The sequence below is a fragment of the Euphorbia lathyris genome, chromosome 4, assembly GCF_963576675.1.
Source record: "Euphorbia lathyris chromosome 4, ddEupLath1.1, whole genome shotgun sequence".
NCBI classification, from domain to species: Eukaryota; Viridiplantae; Streptophyta; class Magnoliopsida; order Malpighiales; family Euphorbiaceae; genus Euphorbia; species Euphorbia lathyris.
This window is the reverse complement of record NC_088913.1, coordinates 31,003,493-31,024,066: the sequence shown is the minus strand read 5'-3', so window position 1 is coordinate 31,024,066 and position 20,574 is coordinate 31,003,493. Positions and strand designations below refer to the sequence as shown.

The following is a 20,574-nucleotide window of genomic DNA, read 5'->3' as shown; positions in this document are numbered from 1 at the left end:
TACTATCTATCATGCTTTATATAGAAGCTTATTTGTGACTTTTGGATTTCCTTTGCTTTGTGTTTTTTCATCTTTCCGTAACTCTTGCTTTCTTTTATTATTTTAATTAATAGGCTAGTAATTATTTAATATATTATAAATATAAATTTGTTATTTTTAATTAATTAAATATTTATTTTTAATTACTTAAATATTTTTAATCTGATTTTTTACTACGTTGACAACTCATCAAAAAGACTTCTAAAACATTTCTTCTCTTTTTTCTCTGCTTCCGTAATTATATATAGTATAGATATAGATTAATTAACTATAGTTGAAGGTGAAGACATTTTTGTATGGACAGAAGAGAATATATGAGATTAGTTGCGTTTTATTAAATGATTTTGACTTTAATATTTAATTTCAATTTCTGCTTCCCACTAGACAAAAACTATAACAGTAAGGATTTGGAAACTGAATGTGAAACCATTTGCGGACATGTGCTTTGATTGAGGATTTCTATTTGACCATTTCCTAATATTTCGTTTAGAATGCTTTTCGATATCTAAGTGTTAATGCATTTGATATCAATATCTGCTCCTGCTGAGAGCTTGCTCCTTTTGAGAGCTTTTATCGCCGCCGCTGGAATTTCTAGGGTTCACTATTCTCTTTACTCCGACTCCGATTCGCCGCCCCCACCACGGCGAAGGCGTCTTGTCTTACCGGTGTTGTTTTCGCAAAACCAAGATGGAAGGCCAATTTCAGAATTTAACAATAGTAGAAGATGGTTTCGAGTTCAGGGAGGCAGAAGGAGTTAATTCAATCGATTACAAATTCTGTCTGGTCGGTTCGTTGGTGACGGACAGGAACTTCAACTTCGAGATTTTCAAACACCGGATGGCTAGCCTGTGGAGGCCAGGCAAAGGTATGGCGATTTTAGAACTTGGAGGAAAACTTCTTCTGTTTCGTTTTTTTCATCCTTTTGATCTGAAGTGGGTTATCGAGAACGGACCTTGGACTTTTGACAATCATCTGCTGATATTACATGCATTACAAGAGGGGGAAATTCCATCCGAAGCGCCGATGACTCATGTGAATTTCTGGGTCCAGGCTCACGGGCTTCCAGCAAATCTTTCATCTGAAGTAGTGGTACAAGCGCTGGGCAATTTTGTGGGAGAATATGTGGCTTCCGACGAGAAAAACAAACGGAATTATGATCAGGGCTTTGCCAGAATGAAAGTTCGGATTGATATAAGGAAGCCTCTGCCAAAGGAAAAGAAAGTTAGACGAGCTGGAGGGGAATGGATTACAGTGAAGTTCCGCTATGAGAAGCTTCCAACCTTCTGTTTCATATGTGGTCTTATAGGCCACTTAGATAGACACTGTGAAATTTTCTTTCAAAGCTCGGAAGAGGAGCTGATCAGGAACTGGGATGTTTCGCTCAGGGCACCAGCCAGGCGTATGAATTTGTTAGGGGGCGAGCGCTGGTTGAGAGAAGAAGAAGGGGCATCTAAGAATTCCCAACAAGCTCCAACTATGATAGTGAATGAGCAGAACCAGACTAATCCACCTCACTCAATTCCGAGACAGAATCTTCGACACCTAGCCCGGAACTTTGGGACTAGCATCTTTGAGCAAGGAACAATAAGGGAGGCGGTTCAGAAAGGGAAACAGCCGGAAGTAGGGATTGAGGTAATCGATGAAAGGAAAAGAAGAAGGGGAGCTGAAACACCGGAAGCATCTCGGTCAGCCGTTTACCAAAGAAGAGTTTCGCCGTGCCTTATTTGAGATGCATCCTGAAAAAGCCCCGGGGCCAGACGGCTTTAACCCGGGCTTCTATCAGCATTTTTGGGATTTGATTGGTGATGAGATCTTTACTGCAGGATCACTATGGCTTGAACAAGGTACGTTCCCTCCTGGGATTAATAATACCGTCATAACTCTAATCCCTAAGATTGAAAACCCCACTGATATGACAGAACTTAGGCCTATCGCGCTTTGCAACGTCATTTTTAAGATTATATCCAAGGTTCTGGCTACTAGACTCAAATCTATCCTCCCTTCCTTAATTTCTGATAACCAGTCAGCTTTCATAAAAGGGAGGTCTATTCATGATAATGTCCTGATTGCATTTGAAGTTATCCACAGTATAAATGGGAATTGCAGTAAAAAGAAAGGGGATGTGGCAGTTAAAGTTGATATGAGCAAAGCCTATGATAGGGTGGACTGGAATTACTTACAGGGTATGATGACCACAATAGGTTTTGACGACAAGTGGATTAAATTAATCATGTTATGTGTGACATCAGTGCAGTACATGGTTAAGGTTAATGATGCACTTATTGGCTCTATTATCCCCAAGAGAGGTCTAAGGCAGGGAGACCCCTTATCCCCGTATCTATTCCTTATCTGTGTGGAGGGATTGACGGCTTTGTTACGAAAGGCAGAAATTTAGGGTCAGCTTCATGGATGTCGGGTTGCTAGGGGCGCTCCAACTATTACGCACCTTCTGTTTGCCGATGACGCATTCCTTTTCTGTCAGGCCAATATTGCGGAAGCCAGGACTCTGAAGGAGCTCCTCAGTACTTATGAAAAGGCTTCAGGTCAGGCTATCAATCTCTCAAAATCCGGAATCATGTTCAGCCGCAACACTGCACCTGAATTGGCTACTGGGATTTCGGCAATCCTCGGGATTACACAGACATTGAACACTGGAAGATACTTGGGCCTTCCGTCCTTGGTAGGAAGAACTAAAAAGGCCATTTTTGCTCACTTCAGGGACATGCTTTGGCAACGTTTACAAAGATGGAGAGGAAAAGGTGTGTCTAAAGCAGGTAAGGCTACCCTTATTAGAGCGGCTGGCCAAGCTATCCCTATCTACTTTATGAGTGTCTTCCTTCTCCCTGTTTCTACTGCTGATGAACTTCAGAAAATGTTAAACTCCTTTTGGTGGGGGAATAAGAAGTCGGGTGAAAGGGGGATCAATTGGATGTCATGGGACCGCTTATGCGCCCCAAAGCTGTTTGGGGACCTCAATTTCAAAAATTTCACTGCATTTAACCTTGCTATGTTGGGAAAACAGGGGTGGCGACTGTTCTCCAATCCATCTTCGCTAGTCAGCAGAATTTACAAAGCTAAATATTACCCAAAAGGGGACTTTATGGGAGCCGTGTTAGGGCATTCACCTAGTTTCATATGGCGAAGCATTTGGAGTTCTCAGTTAATAGTCAAGGAGGGAGTCAGATGGAAAATTGGAGATGGGAGCAGTGTGAATGTATGGAGGGATCGTTGGCTAAGGGATGAGGATAGCGGGTTTGTTCAAACACCGATGATTGAGGGACTAGAAAATTTAAAGGTATGTGATTTATTCATTCCGAATTCACGCGAATGGGACTTTGAACTTTTAGAAGAATTGTTCACTGAAAGAGATATTCGGAAGATGAACAGGCTTCCGGGTCATAATGCACTCACAAAAGATAGTATTGTATGGTCGGCTCACCCCTCGGGGAGATATTCTGTCAAGAGTGCATACCGGTTAGCGGGAACGATGGAAGGTTCCGAAAGGCATCATGTAAGTGGTGCGTGGAAGAGGGTCTGGTATGCAGAGGTTCCTCATAAAGTCCGGTATTTCGCATGGCAACTAGCAAGAGGCTGCCTTCCTACCCACGTTAGACTCCAACAGAAAGGGATTCAAACTATTAGTAATTGCGTGGTCTGTAATGGCCCATGGGAGGATGCGTGGCATGTGTTTATTGAATGCAGCCCCTCGAGACAAGTATGGCAGCTAGCGGGTTTACTGGAGAAGATATCAGCGGCTTCAGAGGAGGCAACTAACCTATCTGTCTGGTTTTGCAGGGTTTTAAATTCGCTATCGCCGAACTTGGGGGCGACCTTCATGATGCGGCTATGGAGCCTATGGAAAGCCCGAAACAATAGGCTTTGGAACCAGGAGGTAACGGAACCGGTCAAAGTCGATTGGATCGCTGCCTGTACGTTGAGTGATTGGGCGCGAGCTCAATCCCCCGCAAATGCAGTAGTTGGCACCCGCCAGATCCTGGAGTTTATTCGTGCTGCACAGATGCTGCAAAATTCAGCAACACGGAAATGGCGGGATGTGGAGCTGCTGTCCGCGATTCTGGTGGCAATTTTGTCATGGGGAGGGCGAAAAAATTATCATGCTGTCCAACGGTGCAGGAATGTGAAGCAACCGCTCTCCTTCAGGCAATGCAATGGACAGTAAGCCATAACCTCAAAGAAGTTGTCTTTGAATCGGACGCTAAACAGATTGTCGAAGCGGTTAACGGAAACAAAGCGGATGATTCAGAGCTAGGAGACATCATTGCTCAATGTCGGGCAATCTTAATAGTAAATGACCATTACTCAGTCATTTGGATCAGGCGACAAGCTAACGGATTGGCTCATGCTATTGTACAGTCTTCTCGTTTTATTACTTGTCCCACATTCTTTTATTCTTTACCGAGTTTCGTTTCTATTGATTTGTTGAACACTTGCCAATTAAGGCACATTGATTAATTCATTAATTTTTTTGATTCAAAAAAAACAAAAAACTATAACAGTAGAATCCTAAAAGAATAGGCCATTTTCTATTAAAATATTTTTAGAAAAAAGCTCTAGAGAATCTGATTCTTTTTCTCAATATAATTAAGCTTGTTTTCTTTATTTTCTTGTAACGTGCCTTGCAACAGACTCTGTCTATCACTTTCAACCACTATTTCCATTGATCTTCATAAAATTGTCGTAAATCCATTTTTCAATAATAATAATTTCTTCTTCATATAAATGCATGCCATATCATTTACTCTTCTTTAGAGGCGAACCGGGGACGGATACAGAGATTTTAGAGGGTTTGTGTATTCACTCATCGTCGGAAAACGCTGAAAATTCTATGAAAAATGTGAACGAGATTTTTATACGTAAAAATACTAAAAAAAAATATCAATATGATAAGTACCCCCTTAATGAATCTTGAATCCTTAAAATTGTCGTTCTGGAGCTTTTCAACGGGTAATACTCGAAAATTTTATCCTTAATCCATTCATGAACCTCTCAAACTAAGGGGTATTTGTTAGCTTTTCAGAGGAGCGTTTAACATTTCACTCCAAACCGCATGAAATGTAACGTTTGGTTAACTTTATATAACAGTAGCGTTTAACATTTTCTATGGAAACTGCAACGTTCTGGAGCTTTTCACGAAAAACTTACTTTTGGAGTTTTTCATGAACAACTGTTTGTAGTTATTTACTATTGACAAAATTATCCTTCTTATTTTCACAAAATATGTTTATTCTTTAATAATATTTCTATTTCTATAGCATCATTGCCGGAAGAATTTTTTTTTTATTTATTAAAATTATTTTTATTAATTTGTGCAATATATTTTTTATTTTATTTGTTGACTAATTTAAAACATGCCCGTATTAGACATTTTATATACTAACAACAACATTTCAATATAATTTTACCAATAATAAACAGCTAATAACAAACAACTAACAACAACAACAAATAGCTTACTGCAACCGCAAACAACTAACAACAACAGCAACAACAACATCTGTTAGCTAACACCTAAACCAAACATGCCAAACTATTAACATATGTACTTAAGGGTCTGTTTGGTTCAGCTGTTAACTAATAGCTGTTGCGGTTGCTGTTAGCTGTTTGCAGCTGCAATACCCTATTAGCTGTTACTGTTAGTTGTTTGTTATTAGCTGTTTAATTATTAGTGTTTGGTAAAATTATATTGAACTGTTGCTGTGCAGATTTAAAATGTTTAATATGGATATGTTTTAAATTAATCAACAAATAAATTATATGTTTGTGATATGTTATTAATGATGATAAAATAATGCACATTTGAAGTGTAGATGACAATATTAATGACCAAGAAGACAGTTTGATGAATTATTTCTCAAATTGACCCAACTTATCAATGTTAGAAGTAAATTGCTATTGGCTACCAACGTTAGGGGTATAATTGTACCATTTTAGACGTTAAGGATAAAATTGCTCATAGAAGTCAATTCAACCTTCCCGCTTACTAGGAGAGGCAACCGACCATTACATATTAGCAAGCCCGATTCAAGTACTTTACCCGGATTCATCAAAGGGATTTAGGCTATAAACGTTAAAGGTATTTTTGCATCTTATCATATTATAAAATAAAAATTGTGCTACATAAATTAATAAAAATAATCTATATAAAAAATAAAAAATAACTTTTTTTTATTGATTGCAACAAAACATTGTTCTTCCGGTAATTATGTTGTAGAAATATAAAAAATGTTAAAGAAGAAATATATTTTATAGAGAAGGATAATTTTGTCAATAACAAATAACTATAAAGAGCTGTTTACGAAAAGCTCCAAATAGAAGATTTTTGTGAAAAACTCCAAAACGTTGCAGCTTCTAGAGAAAATGCTAAACGTTGCGGTATATAAACCTAATCAAACCCTATATTTCCTGCGGTTTGGAGTGAAACACTATATTTCTTGCGGTTTGGAGCGAAACGTTAAACGCTCATCCGAAAAGCTGAAACAAACACCTTTTTAAGTATGTAATATTGGAAGAGAAGTCACCTTAAAAGATGTCTTACCAATATGAAATGAATTTGTAGTAAATATTCGGACCGAATATTTATCTGCCAGTACTTCAAATGTGTCAGATCCATGGTTTAGGTATACAATTAGGATTTGCTCTAATTAACAGCTAAATCACTTACCAAATTCTAGACACAATACAGAGAGAAGCTTGCCAGTGTCTCTCCCTCTTCAAGCTGCCATTAGACTTGTTTAAAAATACTTAGCCTACAACTAGTAGAGTCCATTGTTAATTTAGATAGACTCGGACTTAAAAATAAAATTCCAACCTCAGGCCACATAAGCCACTTCAAATAGAATATATAATTTTTTATAATAAAAAATAAAATATATATATACTTAAAAATAAATATTTAATATATAAATATATAAATTTAATAATTAATATTTGATAGGATGGGACTGGCCGAGCCAATTTATGTTATTTATATAAATACCAAGCTCGTCCAAGTAATAGGCAGGTTTTAGCAGGTCTGGTCCGACTGTGTGTAAGGTCAATTTTTCTTATCCAAGTCCAGCTTAGAGAAAAGCATGAGCGGGTCGGGCAGGTACATGAACCCGTGCACAGGTCCAGCTTCCACTTCCCTTCTCTCTCTCGTATGTTCTTAGTTCATGGATTAATTGTGTTTCCTCTCGAACAACTTCATCGTAGGAGTTGTGAGATTGCTAATACGAGATCGTGGTTTTCACACTTCCGCTACAATCATCACAACAAATTATCATCGCTACAAAAGATAGCGCAATAACATGTGTTTTATATTCGGATTTAGTATGCTATAAATTTCTTCAAAATTATTTAAATTTACTTAGAGAAAAAATGGAAAGAAATAAATACGTTTAAGTTTGATAATATTGTAGATTTGGAGGTGTTTGATTATCTACTTTTTTCCCCATGTTTGTCTTTTTATTTTAAAAGAGAGAGTTTTAGGTGTTTCATTAGACATATATTGTTTGTTTTTTATAGTTGAAATTAGTTTTGTACAAAAGCTGAGAATCAATGCTTTTTGGAAAAACAACTTTTTTCCAACAGCAAACAATGGATACACCAAACATGCACATAATTAATTTAATCCTCTGGTAAATTATATTTATGGTCCCTCAATTTTATCTTTATTTTGATTATCGCGTTTGAATTTTAAAATCAAACATTATAAATCCATCAACTTTGCATTTTATTAATTAACATAATGACTAATTTTATCGTTGACCGAGTAAAAAAAAAATCAATGACGATCTCAAAATAGAAAGCTCAAGAATTAAAGTTGTTTATAACCACATATCTTATGGAACCATCATTTTCAATTTTTCCAAACACAATTTTTGGAGTTTCCGCTCTCTAAACAACTAGTTTTCTCTCTTACGTAAACAACATCTAAATAACTTCAAAACCAACAATTTTAAGAATTAAAATTGCTTAAAATATCATTTCCATCAGTTTTCTTACCTATTATGAGTAGTACTTGATCAATAATAAGTGGACTACTATATTAATAAATGCAAAGTATAGGAGTCATAATGTACGTTTTGAAGACTAGGAACTATAATGAAAGTAATAATAAAGTTGAGAAATCATTGAATATGATTTATCAAATTTTTTTTGAAAGGATAATTTATCAATTCTAATTAACAAGGTTTATAATTTTTTTTAAAATTATAATTAATTAACAAGGTTGGTTGTTTTATAAAATTCATTATATATTGCACATTGCAAGCGTATCAAATAAAGTAGTAAAAGTCTTTAAATAAAATAAATTATTTCCCATTTTGGACAAAGGATTCACATTCCAAATAACTTGTTTTTGAAATAACCTTACCACTAAAACATTTTTTTTTATTATTATCGCAAACAACTTGGAATTGTGAATATAATAGTAGTCTAGTAGATATTAAATAAAAGGCTATATATTATCCTCTGTTTCTGCTCATTTGGTAAGATGTATAAAAGTGTTGATTCATCTTTTACGTTTTTTAGATATTGAGATTTTATTGGTGAAGGCTCAAACATGTTGGATTCACGACGCATTAAATAGTGAATCTCGTACCTCTTAAAAACCAATAAATAAATAAATATATACTCTCGCACCAAATAGATTATAAGGATGTTTGGTTACCTACTTTTCATTTTCTGTTTGTCTTTTCACTTTAAAAAACAGAGTTTTAGGTGGTTCGTTAGACACTTTTTGTTTGCTTTTTACAGTTGAAAAGTAGTTTTTTACAAAAGCAGAAAATCTCTGCTTTTTGAAAAAGCAGCATTTCCAAAGACAAATAGCAAACAACAAACAAGAGCATGAACCAACAAATAGGAACAACAAACAACAAGTGGCTAAACGCACCCTATATTTGGCTTAATACATCCCCATTTTTTCAGCTGCAAGTAAATTCTAAACTTCAAAATGTTATAACTAACTCATTTAATTTATTCATTTGGACAAATAAACTTTCAAGTTGTTTATTTGGAACAAATAACCTATCAAATAATATCTAAACCCAAAAAACATTCAACATAATATTACAACAGAGATAAAAGATGTCTAAAATATCTGCTGCTACATCTAACTAAGCTGCTGATACATTAACGAAAATGCAAAAAAAAAAAAAAAAAAACCCCAAAATAACAGATATTAACCTATTTGAAAGGTTATTTGTTCTAAAGAAACGAAAAAGTTAATTGTAATGTTTTAAAATTCAGGGAGTCAATTGCAGTTTTTGGGTAATTTAAAAAGTTAGTTGTAATGGTTTTTTTTAAAACTCCCAGCGGACACGAACCTGTATAGGTTGGATCGGTACCCGACCTTGAACATGCCTACTCTTTGTACTTTTCCTAAAAAGTAACTGCATCCATTTACTTTTAGAATATCTTATTTACCATCTTAATTTGTTTAAAGTGATCTATGACCCTCTAAAAAGTTAAAGTTGAAGTTCATATACTTTAAGTAGAGATTTTAGAAAAGTTGAAAGTTTATAAACATGGATTTGAGGTTCGTGATGTTTGCAGTAAAAAAAATTATGAGTTAATTTTTTGATCAAATAATACCCATGATTTAGTTAATTTACAAATTATACGAGGCAATTTGTAAATCCAGTTTTTTTTTTTTAATTCTTCCAAACCGTTCCCTTTTAGAGTAATAGCCATGATAATTTTTTTTTTTATTGAATGTCTCAATTTGTAAACTAATCAAAATACAGATTCTAAGGGGGCGTTTAGTTCACAAGGGGTAAGGGAAAATGAATCAAGAAAGGGAAACTAAAGGAAAGAAAAAGAATAAACATTAATTTCCCTATGTGTTTGGATATGTTTAGAAAAGAGAATGAGGTAAAGGGAATCCAATTCCCTACAAGGCATGGGGTAATGAGCTAACTTAAAGTGAGGTGAACCCATAATCTAAAATGGGTAAAGAGAATGAGTTTTTTTTAAACAAACAACTCCCATTCCCATTCCCATTCCTGAAGACCCCGAACCAAACACCCTCTAAGTGCCAAACTTTTAAACTATGAACCTCTCTTTACAAATTCACCAAACCTGATTTATTTTTGGAAAATTTACATAGAAATTCACTTTTAAAAACTTATCTACAATTATGTCAAATAATACTTTAAATTATATCAAACTAATAAAATCATCACTTTTAATATATTTTAAGGATTAAAGTTCATAAATTAAGGGTTTACGATATATTTAGTAAGGTTTAGAATTTTATGAATTTATATACCAAATAAAATATGTTTTTACACCTAATTTAAAAAGTTTAAACCCCAATATAAATCCCAAATTTTTAACAGGTGAAGATCGACAATGTATAATACAACTGCCAATCTCCTCGTGTGATAGGCAAAATCAAATATGTTGGCGGAGAGATAAGAAAGGGATGTATAGTGTAAAAACAGCTTATTTCCAATTAACAGAAGCTCTTCCAAGCCCCCCGGAGGCGGTGAGGATGGCTCCGTGGAGTAAGATATGGCGATTATCTTGTCCCCCGAAGGTGAAAAATTTCCTATGGCGTGCAACCTGGAACATAATCCCAACAAAGGTAACTCTCTACAACCGTCGTGTTGATACGGATCTCCGTTGCCCATTCTGTCAAATACAAGACGAATCGATATCCCATTTATTTTTAAATTGCACGGTGACGGCTCAAATCTGGAATGCATCTACATTAGCTCAACACCGCACAAAATTCCCACCGGATTTCAATCAGTGGTGGTCATTAGCAGTTAATGAAGACTCACCGGAGTTGGCGGGACAATGGGCAACTCTAATCTGGTATATTTGGTATTGGCGTAATCAGAAAATTTGGAATAATAAATCAGCAGTGATCAGGGAGATAGCGAGCCGGGCAACTTCTTTTCTCCTTCAATGGCGAGGAGCGCAGGCGATGAATAACATGATCAGTTGCCCTCCTACTCCAAATCCGACGATCTGCTGGACGCCGCCATTACATGGTCTCAAAATGAATTTCGATGCATCGGTTAGACCAGGGATAAATCATATCGGTATCGGTGCAGTGATTAGAAACAGCAATGGCTCATTCATAGCGGCTAGGTACATGAAAATCGAAGGTCAGTTTACCCCGGAACTAGCCGAAGCTATGTCATGTAGGGAGGCGTTAAGCTGGATTAAAACACGGGGAGACAGTATAATTTGCGTGGAGGGAGATGCACAAACCGTAATAAACTCGTTGAATCAAGGACATGATGAAGATTTCTCTGTGTTCGGTCTTATTCTAGCTGATTCTCGTGAGATAGCAGCATCAATCTGTTGTTGTTCTTTTCAGTTTACTCGAAGAGCAGCAAATATAGCAACGGATGAAACGGCTAGACTAGGATTTTACACTTCGGACCTTGTTGTAACGAACTCTATTCCTCCAACTCTTGTTAGCCTATTAGGCACTTGATATGTTTTAATAATACAAATTCTTTCATTCAAAAAAAAATCCCAAATTTTTAACAATATATTCTAGACCCTTGATTTATAAATTTTAATTTTTAAAAATAATAATTATATTAGTTTGATATAATTTGAAATTATGGCTTAACATAATTGTAAATAGTTTTTCAAAATTTTCCTAGTTTTTTTATAGAGGAAATTACACAGGAACTCATTTTTAGATTTTTTATTACAATTAAACATGTTGCTTTTTTAGTTTTTATCAGAGATTAGCTATCATATACAACTAAGTTTTAGTATGCAAGATAGCAGTCCCACTGATGAGTGCAGGGAGTACAATACTAGAACCTTGAAAATCAATAACCATAAAGACTGTGTAGTTGTTGGTTATAAGATAAACATGTACAGTAAAAATTAAACAAATAAAATAACGAATCGGGCTCAGAGACATCAACAACAAATGATGTTAATTAAGACAAGTGACCCTGCAAAATGACTCGAAACAAAGTATTTAAGGAATATAATTACTTACTCTTTGAATTCGTAACTGTCTCATATCATCCCATGTCTGTTGAAACATAGAGAAAGGAATTCTATTAGGGAAACATAGGCATATAAAAATCTCTACAATGCGTTGCAAAATATTACTCATAAGCAGGATGAGTCTGACAATTCAATTATTAACATACTAACAATTTCACCATAATGAAGAATTTACCATTTTAATTTCACGTCTCAAGAGTCTTGTGTGCTTTTCGAAAATAAAGAGTCAACAATCTACATCCCTGATCAACTCATTCTAGAACATTATATTCTGATTTTAAACTTAAACTAGCAATTCAATCCATGGAAAGTCTGAAAACAATAACAATACAATAATTTGCACAATATTATAAAATGTCTAAAAATTAAATTTGCTACAGGGATGAAAACATTAACAACTCAATAATTGAAATTTAAAATATCCAAACATCTGATCAACAATGTTAATTCACATGACTATGTTACTATTAGCTCCATTATTGCATGACTTCCTATTATGCCCTTTTTTTTACCACACCGAGAACACCTATTTTGTGCTTTAGATTCCCAAACCGATCGATATCGTCTTTTTTTTGGTCGGCCAGCTTTGTTTCTGCAATTCGGAGGAAGCATAATGATACCTTTCACATTAGTTGGAATATCCCACGTAATTTGCTTTGGTATTGGAAAAATGCTACTTCCATATGTTGAAATCATTGCTTCTTTGGTGAAATATTCTGAACAAAATAGATACGGGTCCATATGTTTTGTACATGTTACAGCTAACGCATGTGCATATGGAATTTCATCTATTTGAAATTGGTTGCATGTACATTTTCTTGTAGTCATATCAACAACAAAGTCATCTCTACCAACACTGACTTTAAACACTTGATGATTCGATTCCTTCACCTATTTAGAAATAAAATCAACATAAATGTGTAAAACTAATATTGTAATGATGGCATACTTTGAGTAATAGTAATATATACGAATAATACATATTATAATATAATTTAAAGTAATGCATAATGTTTTCCTAAAAATTATAATGCATATTATTAATATGATTTTCATCTAAAAAAACATTAAAATCTAAATAATTGACATACCTGATATTTTTCAGCATCAATGTAGTTTTTCTTCAATTTTTCTTCATGCCTCCTTGTTAACTTTGTGAATGTAGATTCTGCAACTAATCTATTTTTTACAAACCATTCTTGTGTCAAATCTCTTAATTGTTCATTCATTGATTCTGCTATATTTGAAGTCATATTGTAGCTCCTATTGGCAAACTGATAACATCTGGCCCATTTTTTGAATCCAATGTTTGATAAATAAGCCCTAATTTCTTTATCAATACTATCCAATTGAGTCATGTTCATTTCAAAATCTGCAATTGTATATGACTTTGCAGCACGTTCAAAAAATATCCCCACTTTTTTAGGCTCTTTCCGGAATCTAGACTTCAAATTACATCTCAAATGATACGTGCAAGCATAATGATCTAGTTCTGGATAGATTTTGCCTAATCCTTTTGCAATACTTTCATGACGATCTGATACAAAAGACATACCATTTCTCGTCCCATATGATTCTCTAAATTTAGTGAAAAACCATTCCCAAGAAGAATCATTTTCTGAATCAACCACACAAAATGCCAAGGGGAAAATTGCACCTACATAAATTTGTATACATTTAGTAGTTGGTCTAGTTGAAATCTTATTTAAGAAACAAATGTTTATTACGCATTAGAAGATTATTTTTGTTTAATTAAAAAGAAAAAAGGATGATAACACATATTATTTCTTCTAGTTTGAAAAACAACAAAGAGTTAAAAGTTAAAAATTGAAACAACGTAATCATAAATTAAAATAACTAAAGTAAATGAAATAGGAATATTTGAGCGGTTTTAAAAACAACATAAAATGCTTTTTTACATATGCATTGTATGTACATTGGAGTATATATATGTATGCATAAAAAAAATTACCTGAGGCATCTTGCGTACAAGCTGTTATTAATGTACCACCATAAGCTGCTTTTAAGAATGTGCCGTCAACAACTACAGTAGGCCAACAATATCTCCATCCATTAATTGTTGCACTAAAAGCAATAAAAACATATAAGAATGCGTTAGAAGCATCTTTTATGTATTCAATAATAGTCCCCGGGTTTGTTTGTTGGAGCATATGTAAGTAGCTTGGTAACAATGTGTACGAATCACTCGACTTTCCACGTATCAATTCTAATGCCTTTTCCTTCGAATTCCAAGCCTTTTGATAATTGATATTAACACCAAATCCATGTCTCATATCTTCAATTATATCTGCAGGTGTATAGTGAGACTTTGCTTCGACATATTTCAATTTTATCACTTCACCAATAAACTTCCTAGTAGCCTGCCTCTTTCCCGAAAATCTAATATCCAAACAACAGGAATGACTATTCACAAATTTCTTAATCTTAAATGTACTTGATTTTCCACACCTACTGGCTCGAAGTATCCAACAACAACTTGTATCAATACATTTTACAAAAAAATGTTGTTGACTTGATCTCTCGGTTCTAAATTGAAAGCGTTCTTCAATTGCATAAAAGCTTAATGCACTTTGAAGTGTTGCTTTATCAATAAAAATTTGACCCTTTTGAAAGTTTTTGGACCTTTTGTCTGAAATTATTGATGAATCTCCTTCAATCTCTTTCTCATATTCAATTCTAAGTGGATAATCTAGTTCCTCCAAAATTGATTGTGTCAATTGATGGATATAATCCATCATATCCAAAGGAGTTTCTTGATTTTGGACACTAAGTAAATCTAAATCTTCTACATTTTCAATGGCCAGAGGTTCATATGTGCTCACTTCCAAATTTATATTTTCCTCCATACTAATATATAATGGATAGATCATCACATTTTGCACGCTACTCCTCATTTGCATATAAAATTGGAAATTCATCTCATTTGAGATATTCATTGGGACTAGGCCTTCCTTTAACTGTATAAATGGTAAAATAATATAATTTTAGTAATTTAATTATTTTAAAAATATGCAAATAATATTTTTTTAATGTTTTAGCCTATTGAAATTACTAAACAAAAATTAACAAAACAATATGCATCTAATTTTACCTGGAATTGAATCTTCAATGTAGTTGTGTCCTTATTAATCTTCAATTGATTCGATATAATATCATACATCATTATGAAATTATCATTTTCTTGCAACACAACTCCATCTGTTTCATAATTTTGATATTTGTAATCCGACGACCAAAATCCATTGAAATGGATTAGTAACGGAAATACCACCATTATTTAATCTACAAAACAGATTCAATAAGGAATTATTAATCAGTATAGAATGACACAGTATCCCGAGTCCACTAAGTTACATACAACATAGGAATTTCATAAAAAAAAATATAGAGCTACTAAAAAAACACAGTCTTAAAATATAGTAAAAATCAAAGAACTGCATTGAACACTAAGACTTGAATTCTGTAATTTAGTTTAACAACTTGTTCTAAGTACATCACATAATATTGGTTTAAAAAGCATAGTTAAATGAAAGTCCACTTGAGATTTAAACTTTGATAGGAAAACATATCTAGATTGTGTTTACTACATCATAATTGGTTTAAATAACTTTGATTGTTAATATATCAATTATCTCACAATACTTGTTTCAGCAAATGGTGGATATAAGGAAAAAACCTTCATAAACAAACACTGCTTTATGAAAAATTTACAGCAACCAATATAGTAAACCTTAAAACAAGACAGATGTATTCACATGAATATCAATTTTACATAACTAAGCAAAGGAACCATATTGTTTTCATAAATGAAAACTTCTAGTTGAGAAGAGTCACTATGAATTTTCTATTGATTAAAAACATGTAAAACCAAGTTTCAAAACTTAAAATCCAGCTAAAATAAGTAATTTCAAAAATTTAAAACATTAATATGAATTTTGACAAAAGTATCACGAAACACATCCAAACTGAAATCCAAATCCAAATAATGAAAGCAAAAAAAAAAAAACTTGTTCTAGAAAATATAAAGGAAGTATCTTATGCCTGATGAGTCTAAGAAATATCAGAAAATAGTTTCTTGGTGCCAACCTTTAATTTCTTAATATAGGTCATTCATATTTCCAATAAGGAGAGTGTGATTCCAAAAGGAGAAAGACAATGCCATCCATTGGGAACTTGTTCTGATTCATAATACTATAAAACATAATTCAGAAACCCATAGGTGTTTGTTGTCTGAGATTCCCAAACTTCTAAATTCAAGATTCTCAATTAGCTATTATACTTATAAAATCATGAACTGCTTTTGGGCGCAAAAGCTTGTAGCCCAGTCAAAATAAAGAGGCAGAATCAGAAAAGTATTAACATGTTAATAGTAGCTCAACTTTCAGAAGCTTAGCATAAAATAAGGAAAGCAATGAACATGTTCCAATAATAAAAAGCGCCTCCACCTGCAATGCCTAATCTTTTTGGCAGGAAAAAAAACTTCTACATTTCTTTAAGAAGGAAAAGCGCAAAAATGAGGTCACCATACTTATTTACAGAGCCAGCATAACAAAGAAAAAAAAAGATGTCACGCCAACAATCAACGGTTTTGTACCAAGAACAATCACAACCACAGTTAAATAGAAAAAATTTGTCAAAATCAGATTTTTTTTTTTCAGATATTCATTTGAGTAAGAATTTCATAATCAGACAAACAAAAGTTCGGACATTCATTTGTAATCAAATGTTTGCATTATCTTAAACATCCACAAATTTGTTATAATATGAATTACATAACATGAGTTTGAATTTGAAATCACAAATATAAAGAATGATGGTTTTAGAATAGAATGGTACTTACAGGTTTTAAATCTTCTGAAACGCCAGTTCACAGAAATGCTTTTGCTACCTATTATGATCTTGTATCTTTTTCTTATCATGATTCTTTGAATTTGAATGTTGGAAGTGAAGATGAAGATCAACTTTAGTATTTAGTTTCAATTTTCTATTCCCCACACTGATGAGAAGCCAGGAAGATGAAGTACGATAGTTTTTTTTTTTTGAAAGAAGATGCGCGGTAGTTTATTTTTTATAATCGTGTTTTTTTTTAATTCTTCATTTCAAATTATTATTAAAAATTTAAAAAAGAAATCCACCCCTATTTTAAAGGGATGTGTTGGTTAGTGATAAAAGTAGTTAGAGTTTAAATTATTTGACAAAGTTGGAATTTTGTTGATAGGTATGAATAATGTGTAATATATCAACTATTTCTTGATATCTATGTAACTAACCCAAAATAGAATCATGGGCCAAAAAGTTTACCATGTGGGCCTAAACAATTCAATAGGCCCATTGAACACCGCAAGTAAATAAACCCCACTAAACTAGCAACAAAGTCAAACAAAACGAAGAAAATATGAAAAGCAAAATTTATTAAATCTTTCATAAAAAGAAATTAAAAAAATTATTAAATTTAGTCCTCAAAAATCTTTTATATGAAATATTCATTTTTCAATTCAAAGGCAGGCAGCTGCGTAGAAAATCACCAAATTCTCACCTTCTCATCTTCTCTTCTTTCCTTCCATCTAAAAAACCTGCAACTCCTTTGACTTAAACCTTTTCCATTTCCTCCATTTCATGCTCTCTTCAACTCCAATTTCTCCCCTTTCGCTTCTTCTTTAATGGATTTGCTGCACAGAAAGCTATTATATGACACTGTCAACTATACTGTTGTTTGTATAGCAGGATGCGATCCTCCAGATGATTACTGCAATACCGATTGTTGTGGTTTTTCTTTACTCAAATGCACAGCATCTAGACTTCCTCCTTTTCCACCAGCATCTCCTGAGCATACTCTTCCCAAAAGATTCTTAGTCCTCGCTCTTGTTCTCGGTATAACTGTGATTTCTCTTCTTTGTTTGACGATTTATTACAAATTCTATTCAGGGCCGTGTATGAGGAGAAGAAGGAGAGATCCAGAGCAACGAAGAAGTGAAATCCGTGAGGAATTTCTTGATGAAGACCATGGACCTGTGCTTGATCATCCGATTTGGTATATAAACACTGTGGGTTTACAGCCATCTGTGATTAATTCGATTAGTGTTTGTAAGTTTAAGAAAGGAGATGGTCTTGTTGAAGGAGCTGATTGTGCTGTTTGTTTGAGTGAATTTGAAGAGGATGAAACTCTTCGGCTTTTGCCTAAGTGTAATCATGCTTTTCACATCCCTTGTATTGATACTTGGCTCAGATCTCATACTAATTGCCCTATGTGTCGAGCTCCGATTGTTGTTCCGAATCCAATTGCAGAAGGTTCAGCTAGTGGTGCCGCCGGAGTAGTAGGAGGAGAAGAAGCACAGATTGGGGTTTCGGAAACTGAAAGTGGAGATGGTGAATTGAGGATTCAAACAGAGGAAGGGGATGAGGAAGGGGGTGATTTTCATTCACAGGATGAACAGGATAGAAGAAAAGGAATTGAAGAGGAGGAGGAGGAGGGGATTCAGCCATTGAGAAGGTCAATTTCTTTGGATTCATTATCAGCTTTTAAGATCCATCAAGCTCTTGCTTGTGTTTCTGATACAAATTCAGTGGTGAAAGAGAATGAATCTGGTGCTGAAATTGCTCCAAAAAGAGTTGATAGTAGCAATCAGAGTTTGATTAAATTTATGGCTAGTTCATCAATTGGAAGATCATTGCAAATTGGGCCAAGTTCATTGAAGAGATCACTTTCTTGTGGCGGGAAATTGTTCCTGCAAAGATATAGCAGGAACAGTAGCAGCTCTGTTCTTCCTTTGTGATTGCTCCTTCAATCTTCGTTTTCAGGTGAGAAAGAGTTTTTCAATCCCAGTTGATTTTGAATCTCTCTATAAGCTGAGAGTTCTATATTGAGTATAAATTTACAACAAGAAATTAATTAATTGTATTAATAAATATTGAAACTATAATCCATCAAACCCGAAAACCGGGTGATAGTGTTGTTTGTTACAAATACCATACGATATGTAAGTAACACTTTTGATCTTACAACACGCTATATTTAAGACCTGTAAGTGATACTATTATTTGTTGTTCATATCAATGTTCAGGCAGATTAATACATTAACGTGCTAATCTGTACTTATGCCTGTAAATGGATTGAACCGCTCATGAAAGGTTCGATATTCAGCTCTATAAAAAATTGATCATGTTTGGCTTGTTTTATAAACGAGCTTAGTTTAAGCACGACTTTGAAGCTCGATTTGCAAACATGGCGAGTTTGAGCATGGAAAAACTCGTTTTGAAAGCTCCTAAGCATGTTCAATTATAAGTTCCTGGACAAGTTCCATTCTTTTGTTCACTAAGAGTATTCGTGTAAAGGGGAAATGTAAAACTATCTTGTTTTGTATAAAAAATTTTGTTTTATAGATTTCAAACTATATAGTTTATGAACATAGTTAATGAATTATGTGAAAGTAAAGTTAATAAATAGAATTAACGATCTATCCTAATAAATAAAGGAGCCGTTCTTGAGCAACTCATGATTAGATACATTTTTTAATGAATAAAATTCAAATAGGATATTAAGTTCGGTTTTTTTTTTTTTATGAATAAAGTTCAAATAGGATATTGAGCTCGATTTCAAATTCGTTCATCTTCTATTGAGGTTAGCATGAAGCTGGTTCTACTTGGTTAGAGAACTATTTGAACCGAAAACTTTGATAAGAAGAGCAACAACTTGAGGCACATAGATGTGTGATCTAAGAGGAATTGGATTTGTATATTTTTTTTTTGACAGGGGATTTGTATATGTTATTTGTGAAATAAACAGAATTTGATGGCAGGCAGCAGTTTTTGGAAGTGGAGCAAGTAGACAATATCCTGACAAAGATAGAGGAGAATGAGGCTGAGTCAGAGAAAGTACAATCTACCTATAATTTTGGTGAGGGAAAGGGGAAAAAAAGGAAAAAAACTTTCTTTTCATAAAAAGGAAAAAACTTTCTTTTCATAAAAAAGAAAAAAAGAAAAAAAATCAAATGAAGAAGTTATCTTCAATTGATAGACCCATTTGTTTTTTTCTTAGCATAGAAGTAAACCATTTGTTTGGAAATGTTAGAATAGTTTATTTGAAGATATCTTATTGCCTAGGATAGAAAGTGACTCTTAGAATGGTTTTCATCTCACCAAATCACTCCATGTGAGATTCAAGTTAAGAAATAAATGTATACGAGTTGATTAATTGTAAGTATTTGTTCCGCGAGGACTTTGTATTAATGAGATTGAAAAATTTACATTTTTAATAAGCAATCTCTATTTATTTAATCTCTATCATTTTTTTGAATCAAAGAATGCTTTATTAATCAGAATCTAAAGAATTACACAAAAATGATGGTGGGCTTAAAAACCACTCCCTCTCATTGGTGCCTATGGTTGCTTGGTGTGCCAGCTCATGTGCTGCGACATTAGTAGACCGTCTTATGAAAGAAATTGAACAATTTACTAGAGACTTGATGATAGACTGACAATCGCTGACTATGACAAGGAAAGGCGAGGATGCCTTGATTTTGTAATCTG

The 20,574-nt window shown here is 33.8% G+C and overlaps 1 protein-coding gene across 3 annotated transcripts; it reads left to right on the top strand.

The window, feature by feature from the left end:
• Nucleotides 1-17,524: 17,524 nt before the first annotated feature.
• Nucleotides 17,525-20,055, top strand: LOC136226453 (RING-H2 finger protein ATL54-like). 3 transcript variants are annotated; one of them, XM_066014943.1, is made up of 2 exons: nucleotides 17,525-18,846; nucleotides 19,832-20,055. In XM_066014943.1, exon 1 carries the CDS (start codon nucleotides 17,709-17,711, stop codon nucleotides 18,819-18,821), a length of 1,113 nt encoding a protein of 370 aa, XP_065871015.1. In that variant the 5' UTR covers nucleotides 17,525-17,708; the 3' UTR covers nucleotides 18,822-18,846; nucleotides 19,832-20,055. The 3 variants fall into 3 exon arrangements, with proteins under 3 accessions (XP_065871015.1, XP_065871016.1, XP_065871014.1); XM_066014944.1 differs by having other exon boundaries at nucleotides 19,799-20,055; XM_066014942.1 differs by having other exon boundaries at nucleotides 17,526-18,846; nucleotides 19,845-20,055.
• The last annotated feature ends 519 nt before the right edge of the window (nucleotides 20,056-20,574 follow it).